Raw genomic sequence first — 10,818 nt, forward strand, 5'->3', positions numbered from 1 at the left:
TCGCTCCCCCCGATCCTTACTGGCATTGACCATGAGATAGATTTCTTTAGATTGCTCCCATTAGATATTAATAGACAATAATTTTATCAGATTTCTCACCATTTTCATAATCATCAAGAATTCTCTAATAGGAGCTTATTGCATTTATTCACGCAATAATTATTTATGACCTCACAAAAGATAATAATCTATCAATGAGCTTAGCTCATCTCTTATTGAGGGCACTTAAAATAGCCAAGAAAATTATAGCTAAATTCAAAACAACATCAATAGGGATACTTTAACTGATAATTTTGACAAGACTAACAATTCTACTTTGCATCACCTTTGGGCAGAAACAAATTAGAGCTTAACATGAAAATAAACATTAATAATTCTTCATCTTATTATTATAGGCATAAAACTTCTTATGCAAATATTAATACTCAGGGAATGTTATATCAATATAATCAACTTTGATCATGCTTGAGACTTGAAAACTTAATTGATCTGGGAATTAAATAATGACACATGATTATAAACAGCTTTGGTCATAATATAGTCATAAGTCACATATATAATCATAAAACTTATCAAGTCTCAAGAACACTTTAATCAGAGGCACTTAGTTGCGGAAGCATAAACATTATTTGCTAATATTCATTTATGGTTATTTAAACCATTTTACCTTTAGTATAATTTCCCAATTATACATTAATCATATGGCCTGATATAAGAAAAGTCCAAAAGCCATTCATGCATTAAGATTTTCCCAGATCATTAACTTCCTTTTATTGATCCAACCCACATCAGCTTTGGCCAGAAGTGGATAGGAACAATAAAATTCTGTGAACAAGTATTCATTAATCAGCTTTGGCCAGAATAACAAATACAAGTCACACTTTTCTTGACTTTAATCTTCTTTTACTGATCTAGTCCACATCAGCTTTAGCCAGAAATGGACAAGAGCAGCAAAATTTTGTGGTCAGATATTCATTAATTAGCTTTGGCTAGAATGACAAATATAAGCCACCTTTAGTTAAAAATTACATGTCTCTATGTGCTTCTTTTATTGATCTAGTCCATATCAGCTTTGGCCAGAAATGGACAAGAATAATAAAATTTTGTGAACAGGTATTTATCAATCAGCTTTGGCCAGAAGGATAAATACAAACCACCTTTATACAATTTGAGGCATGTTTAATGAAAATAACTTAATTAAATATGCATGGCTTAAGGACATGAATCCATCATTAATGGGCATTAAATTATGACACTCCATTATACACAACTTTGGTTGGTATATAACCATGAAAAGTTAACATTAGGTATACTTAAGCCCAATACTTTAGTTCAGAACTAAATTTTCTATTAATTTGATCATAATCTTGACATATGATTAATCATAAGAGCCCACTTATTTTTTTCTTAGGAATAAATCAATCATTAACATCAAATTTAACAAACTCATTTATCATAAAAGGCATTATTCAAATAATACATCATTTTGGGCAACTAACATTAATTACTTTTTTTGGGTTATTTATTATAAATAAAAGGAACATGATTTCTTATTATGGAGAATAAGCATAAATGGCTCAAAACTTAATTTTACTGCCCAAAATAATATTTGATCTCAAAGCATGAATTATATTAGTCTATGACCCTAATATTCTTAGTGGTCAAAGGACTCAAAACTTTATTAAAGTAATTTCATAAAAAAATACTTAATGAAAACAAAACTTAATTTTTTGTATAATATTATTACATTAATGTTGAGCATGAGCATAATAATTAATTCCAAAAAGTAAGGAAATTTCATCACATAATAAATGCATTTATTATTCTTGTCATTATTTACTAAGTCATGATAAAACATCTTTAAACTTTAAACATAAAATAACAATCATAATCATAATACTTAAAAGTGAAACAATATTTATAATCTAAAAACAATATTATCTTAGCCCATCAATTCATTTGGCCCATCACTATGCAGCCCAATACTTATTTCATAATTTTTAGGAAAAATATCAAAGAAATTCGGCCCAAAGCCCCTTTTCCGAGCTGGGCCGATTCCGGCGTGGCCCATTTGTCCGAACCGCCTTCCCGCCTGGGCTCCAGGCCCGAAAACCTGGGCCTGGGCTAGGGAGGAGGCGCTCACGCACCGGCCTGCTAGGCCCGTGAAGCGGCTGGCCACCGCGAGCCGTTGGATTCTGATCGGACGGCGTTGGACGCACGCATCAGGGATCAAAACTGCCGGTCGGCCGGCCCCCGCGAAACCCTTGCTTCATTTCTTTTGCCTCCCCCTCTCTCCTCTTTCCCGACGGCGGCGGCAGGCGACGAGACGGCGACGGCGGTGCGGGGCGCCGGCCGTAGCAGAGGGAGGCCATGGCACCGACGAGGGCCGCTCGCCTGAGCTGAGTGCCGCCTTTTGCAGGCGTGCAGCCCCGTCGAGCGCCACTCGACGGTGCCCTATGGCGCCGCGCGCGCGTGAAGGCCCACGGCGGCGGTGGCGGCCATGCCCGGCGGCGTCCCCAGGCGACAGTGCGCATGGGGAGAAGCAGCGCCGAGCCGGTGAGGTAGGGACGGCGAGGCCGCTAGGGGTCAAGTCCCCAAGCGCGCGCTTCGCTGCTAAGAAAAGCCGGCCACGGCGGCGCCATGGTCGACGACGGCCACCGCGACCCTTGATGGTATGTCCACTACCTCTTTAGCTTAGGGTTATGGGGAAAAACTTAGGGATTTCGATCTAGAGTTTTGAATTTGGGGAAAAATCCAAAACCCTAGGTCCATAAGGTACTGATGTAGCGCATAAGCTTGATTAGGGCATGTACTTAAGTGACTAAGGACTAAAGAGAGGGCTAGTTGACATTAACAGCATGAATACTAGCAAGAAAATGATGATTCTCATATGAAATTGATGATTACTTGCTTATGCATAACATAAGTTAGAGCAAGAACATGAATCTTAGCACTTGAACAAAAGGATGAACATGAACAGGAGCTTTTTGTCATGGAAGTGAACACTTTTAAGGGTTCAATCTTAGGGCTAGATGGCTCTGGTGCCAATGTTAGATATATATATAGGATCACTAGCTCAAGAATAGAACCACAAAATAGATTAGTGATCATAGAATAAACACACCTTAGGTCTGTTGGGATGCCATCTTTGGACTTAGAGATGGCTTGTAGAGCTTGCTGTCGATGGATGGGTTGTCCTTCCCATGGTTCCTTTGCAGTAACTGTTGTTGGGCAGCTTAGGGTAGAGGAAGACAGTGAAAAATTAGACCACCCTTTCATAAGGACTTCTCCTTTATTTATATGCAAAGCACCATGGGGGACAACACATTTTGGGGTTTTATAGGGCCCTCCAACAAAGGGCACAAGTCCAATTAAGTCCAAATTGGACTTGTGCTTTGACAGCTACTAATTACAGCTGTTACTATGCTTATTGCTGACATGATTGCTGATATGATCAACCCAACAGGCGTCTGACCGCCAATTACCGGCGGTCCGGAGCGTTCCGACTTGCGAGCTCCGAGCAGAGCTGCCAACAACCGGAGGAGCCATGACGAATGCGGCGTGCGGCGAGGACGGTTGCTCCGCTGCTGGGATTAATGGCAGGGAAATCCCGCTGCCGGACGTGCACCGGCGCCTTCAAGGCCCGCGCGGCGCGCGCCCTTCCCTGCTGGCGACACGCGGTCTCGTTGACATGTTTCCTTCCCCGCGCGGGGGCGCGGCGGGAGCCGTGACGGGACGGCGAGCCCCGCCGCGACCTGCGACTGCGAGGCGGGCCCCGCCGGCCGGGACGGGGGTCGCTGTCTTTGTTTTGCCCACCGACACCACCCCTCCTCCCCCTCTGCTGCTGCTGCTGGCCACCTCTGCTCTGCTTATAAGTAGGCAGGGTGTGGCGTCCAGAGCGCGGAGGAGAGACGAAGGCAGTAGCCAAGCGCATCACAACTACACACTCTCTCCGTCTCTCTCTCCCTCTCTCTCGCCCCGGACCTCCTCCGATCCTGTACCTTGGACAGAGACACCGTTGCCTCTTTCGGCACTGATCTCTCGAGACCAGAATCCATGGCGCCGCCCCTCTCTTCCTGGCCATGGGCGAGCCTCGGTCAATACAAGGCAAATGATTACTGCTCCGATCTTCCCCCCTTTTTTTGCCGTCTTCATGTCCATATATATACATATATGTCTATATATATAGTTCTTTGACATGTTTGGTGTGTATATATGCAGTACGTGCTGTTCGGGGCTCTGGTGTGGAAGGTGGTGCAGGAATGGCGGGAGCAGGGGGGCCTTCCGCTGGGCTCGTGGTGGCTGCACCTGCTGGTGCTCTTCGCCGTGCGCGGCCTCACCTACCAGTTCTGGTTCACCTACGGCAACATGCTCTTCTTCACCCGCCGCCGCCGCGTCGTCGCCGACGGCGTCGACTTCCGCCAGATCGACGCCGAGTGGGACTGGTGAGTACGTGTCTCGTGTAGTACTGGTACTACTAGCTACGAGTAGTCTTCTTCTACCTTTGGCTATGGGTAGCCTCCTCGTGAGCGCTTCTACACTTCTCGGGGCTGCTGTTAGATTGCGAGCTGCATGGTAGCATGGGCATCTCGCAGCGCCACACCAAACGACTTTGGAGTCTGGGGTTCACTCAAAATGTTTGGACGGGCACACTTTGTATTGATGGCAACTACTCGAAGCTTGCACGTACGAGTAAGCTACAGCAGTTGAGGTAGCTTCTACGCTTCTCGTAGCATCTTCTATATTCAGCTTGATTTTCAGAGTCGTTTATAGGCTTCTAGCTGGAGTTGAAGGTCCGATTTTTTTTTTATTCTTTCCCAGCAGCAGCTTTCTCCTTTCACTGCCATCTCGCTCTCACCTCGGGGTGTTTAGCTCCTAAAAATTTTCTACAGTACCCATCACATCGAATTTTCGAATACATGCATGAAACACACTTGAAAAAATAACTAATTATATAGTTTAACTGATTAGAATGAGATGATTCTTTTAAGTCTAATTAATTTAAGATTGGACATTAATTACTAAATAACAACGAAATATACTACAGTACTCAAATCCAAACTTTTTCACCAACTAAACACCCCAAATGAAAAATGTTACAGTACTCTGCGTAAACCCTATAACCGGACTTGTCCGCACGTCAATAACCAAAGTTGTCGCATATCATTTGTTGCTGTAATTCTTCGTCCAGGGTGGTACAGCAGTAAAATTTCGTTTACCTGGAGGCTCTGATGAGCCTGAGAGCTCTGCTTGACCCTGACCGTGCGGCCCCCACCTTGCAGGGACAACTTTCTGCTGCTGCAAACGCTGATTGGGGCCACGGTAGTCAACAGCCCTCTGCTCCCGGGCCTGCGGCAGCTCTGCCTGTGGGACCCGCGCGGGTGGGCCGTCGCCCTGCTGCTGCATGTGGGCTTCTCAGAGCCGGCCTTCTACCTGGCCCACCGGGCCCTCCACCGGGCCCCGCTCTTCGCCCGCTACCACGCAGCGCACCACTCCTCCGGCGTCACCCAGCCGCTGACAGGTCCGGCCGTCGGGATCCTCTGCGCCAATCCTTCTCTGCATGATTGCGCCATTATTTCTCCGCCGTCTCGTCAATAAAACCCGCTGGTGTTCGCTGTTTGTTGCAGCCGGGTTCGGCACGCCGCTGGAGAGCCTGCTCTTGACGCTGGCGATGGGGGCCCCGCTCGCGGGCGCCTTCCTGGTGGGCCACGGCTCCCTAGGCCTGGTGTACGGCCACGCCTTCGTGTTCGACTACCTGCGGGCCATGGGCTACAGCAACGTGGAGATCGTGTCGCCCAGGGTGTTCGACGCCTTCCCCCCGCTCAGATACATCCTCTACACGCCCTCGTGAGTATAAAAGAGATTTTTTTTTCGTTGTGGTACTAAAATGCAAAAAAGAAAAATAAAAACATGATCGCTTTATCGAAAAAGAAAAAGCATGATGGGAGAAGAAATGTCCTGTTGGGTGGTAACGGTGTACCGCCGGATATGCAACGCACGTGATGACACCAGCTGCTACGAAGAGGCCAATACAAGACTGGCCGAAATCAAGAAAGCTGTGGGGCCCACCCCTTGCCACGGAAATCGGAAAAACTTGCAAGTTGCATCGTTCTCCTTTTGATTTTGTTCTGACCGACCTGTCGATGATTGGTAGCAGTACGAAGCTTAGAATTAATGGCGTCAGCAACTGACTAACAGCTCCGTTCTGTTGATGCAACGCGCGCGTGCAGGTACCTGAGCCTGCACCACCGCGAGAGGCGCGGCAACTTCTGCCTGTTCATGCCGGCGCTGGACGCGGCGTTCGGCACCCTGGACGGGCGGTCGTGGGCGCTGCAGCGCGCGGCGTACGACGGCGCGGCGGGCGGCGGCGCGCTGGGCACGCCGGAGTTCGTGTTCCTGGCGCACGTGGTGGACATCATGTCGTCGATGCACGTGCCGTTCGTGCTCCGGTCGCTGAGCTCCATCCCCTTCGCCAACCACTTCATCCTGCTCCCCTTCTGGCCCGTCGCCTTCGCCTTCATGCTCCTCATGTGGTGCTGCTCCAAGACCTTCGTCGTCAGCTTCTACTACCTCCGCGGCCACCTCCACCAGACGTGGTCCGTCCCGCGCTACGGCTTCCAGGTAAGCAATGGCGCCGCCGGCCGCCGGCCGGCCGGGTTGGTCATGGACGACGACTGACGCCGACGGGCAAATTTATACCATGGGCGGTGTTTGGTTTTCTACAGTAAATTTTTCGCACATGTTTTTCGAAGAAAAGAATCTCGCATACATGGAGTATTAAATGAAGTCTATTTGTAAATTTTTTTTAATAATGGGTGTAATTTTTCGAGACGGATCTAATGACGGTAATTAATTGATTTTTTGCTACAGTGATGCTACAGTAACCATTCTTTAATCACGCGGTCAAAGATCTCATTTGATTCGTCTCGCGATTTACACTAGAGTTATGGAGGTGGTTTTGTAATTAGACTTTATTTAATACTCTAAATTAGTGATCAAGGATCAAACACGGGCATGGATTTGATCTTGATCATTCCTGACCGTTCGTTCATTGCCTGTCGCGTCAAATCATTCATGAATTCGATGGCGTCGTACGCCGGCGGATTTGACGAGTGTCTGCCTGCCAACTAATCTTGTGTCTTGTTTTGTGGGCGTGCCGACGCCACGAGCAGTACTTCCTGCCGGCGGCGAAGAAGGGCATCAACCACCAGATCGAGCTGGCCATCCTGCGGGCCGACAGGATGGGCGTCAAGGTGCTCAGCCTCGCCGCGCTCAACAAGGTCAGCTCACCGGCATTTTTTTACTGCTAGGGTTGCTTTTTCTTTTTGGAATGAACAAAATACTGCTAGGGTTTTAACTGCTGCCGTGCCGAGTACATAGTCGTAGCTGTATCGGTTCCGTTTCTCTACTTGGCGAGTCGGTGCTCACGTGATGCGTGCAGGCACGGACGACGCGCGCGTCGCCGTTGGGCACGCGCGGCATGGGTTGGGTTGGCCGAGCACAGTGGCTGAGCAGAATATCGACAGCATCCATCCTTCCATCCATGATCTGTCCGTCCGTCCTTCCGTGCCCGTCCATTATTACGAGACGGGGTTGAGTCATCGTGCGCGCATGTGGCCGCATTGAAGGCCGGCCGGCCGCAGTGGCGAGCCGGCCACGGCACGCGACCGCGCGACCGGGTACGCGACGCGACGCACGGCCGGCGCGGGGCGGGCACACACGGGTGCACCGGCGGCCGGTGGCTGAGCCGGCGAACACATTGCCCTCACCCTGTGGTGCGTGCATGTGGAGGAGAGGATGGCCAAGCAGGCAAGGGCTCATTGATGAGATGCTGGCCGGGGTCTGGTCCTCGTTCCCCTTCGGCCTCGGCTCCTGGCGGCGGAGGGCAGGGGAAGGGAACGGATGGGAGAGCAGCAGCAGCGGTGGAGGCAGCCGTGCCCGAGTCGCGCGCCGCGACGCCAGCACCCGAGCCGGGCCTAGGCGCGCCGTGGCAGAGCGGCCGCGTGCCCGCGGGTCATGGTTGGTTTCGTTTCGTGGGATGGAATCCACCAATCCGGATGTGTGGTGGTGGGTGTGGGTGGTCGTGGTGGTGGTCCTCCTGCTCCAGTGCTCCACGCCTCCACCATGAATGGGCCGGCCGTGTGGATGTGGCGCAGCGCGGGGCCGTAGATCGGGCCCTGTTCCTGCGCGCCAATCAGATTGGAGTCGTGAGAGAATTGTAGGAGGGGATGGAGACAGACACTGCTGCTGCTACCTGCTGCAGCAGCTGCAGGCACGCCGCACACCTGTCTAGCTGAGCTGTGCCCCTGACACGTCAGCACAACAGGAGTGACAGACAAAAGCTCTGTTCACCCGATTCGAAACACGTCTGCACAACAGTAACATAATTGAATGGCAAAAGCCGAATGCACAAGCAAACCCACCGGAAGGACCCACCATTTCCAACGCGGTAATTTGATTTTACTGCCGGGCAAAAATCGTGGCTAATGTTCTTGTTTTTTTCCCCTTCTTCCTTCGTCTTGTGCTGTATCGTCATCGCAATCATCAGAACGAGGCGCTGAACGGAGGCGGCACCATGTTCGTGAACAAGCACCCGGACCTGCGCGTGCGGGTGGTGCACGGCAACACGCTGACGGCGGCCGTGATCCTCAAGGAGGTCCCCAGCAACGTCAGGGAGGTGTTCCTCACCGGCGCCACCTCCAAGCTCGGCAGGGCCATCGCGCTCTACCTCTGCAGGAAGAAGATCAGGGTCCTGGTACGTCTATCTCGTCGAATCCCAGCTGAAAACGAACGCATCGCCGCCATCCCTCCCTAAAGCATTCTCGGGTCCTCCCAATGGCGCCAGATGTTCACCATGTCGTCGGAGAGGTTCCTCAAGATCCAGCGGGAGGCGCCGCCGGAGTCCCAGCAGTACCTCGTGCAGGTCACCAAGTACCAGGCCGCGCAGAACTGCAAGGTGCGCATGCCATGCCGCCTCTACCTCTACTGCTCTGCTCGGAACTTTGCTGATCGAATCGAATCTGCTGCAGACCTGGATCGTGGGCAAGTGGCTGTCGCCGCGGGAGCAGCGGTGGGCGCCGCCGGGGACGCACTTCCACCAGTTCGTGGTGCCGCCCATCATCGGCTTCCGGCGGGACTGCACCTACGGCAAGCTCGCGGCGATGCGGCTCCCCAAGGACGTGCGCGGGCTCGGCTCCTGCGAGTACACCATGGAGCGCGGCGTCGTGCACGCGTGCCACGCCGGCGGCGTCGTGCACTTCCTCGAGGGCTGGGACCACCACGAGGTCGGCGCCATCGACGTCGACCGCATCGACGTCGTCTGGAAGGCGGCGCTCAAGCACGGCCTCGCGCCCGTGTGATCGGTTGGCCCCCGTACGTTAATTTAATGTACTGTGGACGCCAGTAAAAGAAGAAAAAAGGAGAGCGCGCGGGTAGACCGGCCAAGATTTATAAAGACTCGCCACTTCCTCAGAGAGTCGTCATGTCTCCTTTTTGTTGGAATCTAATATTTTCCATGTAAATTTAATATAAATGAGTTGAAACTCAACAATTGGAGAAATAAAAATTGAAGCAGCAGCACTGGGGGATATCCACGTGTCATGACGCTAGTGGAGGGGAGTGGAAGGAAAGGGAAACGGATTCAAAAATTGAATTGAACTTTTCTCTCGAACTGCATATTTAATTTAGAATATGTTGAATCATAATATTTGTTAGAATTGATGCTATAAAATGCGATACGATATGATATTTTTATTCTTCTAATTTAGTGTTTCAACAATTCAGCGTACTAGTTCAAATTTTTTAATATGTAATTCCAGCATATACAATATACCATTTCAACATTTCAGCATATACTATTTCAGCATACTGAATTGTTTCTTTTCAAAATATTGAATGGGTTGATAAAAATATTGAATCCGGTATTACAAAGATTTACAAGGATTGGGGCAAAAAAAAAAAAAAAGATGCGTAGGCAGACGGGCTTTCCTTCCTCCGCTTCTGAAGGCAACAATCCGTTCCAGAAGGCAGATGGGCTGGGCCTGTTTTGGTATTTGGATTGCAGGAAAGGTAGTCCTTTGCCTATTGAAGTCCAAACGATCTGCTCTACCTCCTGCTCTACCTGTGAAGTGGGAAAGCAAATCAAGCAAAGATGGAAAGGCTCTATCTGCTCTCTTCCAATAGCAAAAAAATCTACCGAGCTAGCAAGCAAAGAGGAGATGGATAAATCGAGTTGGATGATTTCAAGGAGATGGAGAAATCAAGCTGGATGATTTCTCGCTGCAGGCTTGATGGCTCACCTTGGCTTGCGCCATTTTTTATTCAGGACTCTGCCAACTGCCATTGTCAAGGCCGGACGGCTGGAGAAGAAAAGAAAGGGAAGCGAAATTATTTTCTAATATTTAAAAAATAATATATATTTCTATATTACTTATATTTCAAAATTAACATTTGAACCACAAATTCAAATGGCAAGTTCACACTCTACAGAAGTATTGTACTTGGCAGCTTGGCAAGCACACCACCAAAGTGAAGACACACTCGCCGGTGGAGGCTTGGAGCGCGACAGGGGTGCGAGGCTTCCGTTCGGCATGCCTAATGTTAAACTAGGATGAGCTGCGCGCTTTGCCGCGCCCGTGAAGTTATGTATGAAGAGTAATGAGGTTTAAGTTCGGTGACAATTGACAAATGTGATAAGACTGGTCTAATTTAAGAATGACATTGTAGTACAAAGTATATATATGAATTCAAGTAAGACTATAGAGCATACATATAATTTATTTTAGATAAAAATAACTTATACTTTTCTATGTCCGAAGA

The 10,818-nt window shown here is 49.2% G+C and overlaps 1 protein-coding gene across 1 annotated transcript; it reads left to right on the forward strand.

Annotated features, from left to right (window-relative positions):
* The first annotated feature begins 3,900 nt into the window (after nucleotides 1–3,900).
* LOC120654833 (very-long-chain aldehyde decarbonylase GL1-2-like) lies at nucleotides 3,901–9,751 on the forward strand. Its single transcript, XM_039932496.1, has 9 exons — nucleotides 3,901–4,107; nucleotides 4,222–4,445; nucleotides 5,283–5,521; nucleotides 5,628–5,847; nucleotides 6,231–6,621; nucleotides 7,173–7,280; nucleotides 8,549–8,755; nucleotides 8,846–8,956; nucleotides 9,030–9,751. The coding sequence occupies exons 1-9, from the start codon at nucleotides 4,057–4,059 to the stop codon at nucleotides 9,357–9,359; spliced, it is 1,881 nt and encodes a 626-aa protein (XP_039788430.1). The 5' UTR covers nucleotides 3,901–4,056; the 3' UTR covers nucleotides 9,360–9,751.
* Nucleotides 9,752–10,818: the final 1,067 nt, after the last annotated feature.

The sequence above is a fragment of the Panicum virgatum genome, chromosome 1N (genome assembly GCF_016808335.1).
Source record: "Panicum virgatum strain AP13 chromosome 1N, P.virgatum_v5, whole genome shotgun sequence".
Taxonomy (NCBI): domain Eukaryota; kingdom Viridiplantae; phylum Streptophyta; class Magnoliopsida; order Poales; family Poaceae; genus Panicum; species Panicum virgatum.

Excerpts from the sequence above, each read along its gene's own strand:
- LOC120654833 (XM_039932496.1), top strand. The coding sequence starts at position 4,057 with ATGGCGCCGCCCCTCTCTTCCTGGCCATGGGCGAGCCTCGGTCAATAC. Across the intron at positions 4,108-4,221 it reads CGAGCCTCGGTCAATACAAG|TACGTGCTGTTCGGGGCTCT; the intron begins GCAAATGATTAC and ends GTATATATGCAG. Across the intron at positions 8,957-9,029 it reads AGGCCGCGCAGAACTGCAAG|ACCTGGATCGTGGGCAAGTG; the intron begins GTGCGCATGCCA and ends AATCTGCTGCAG.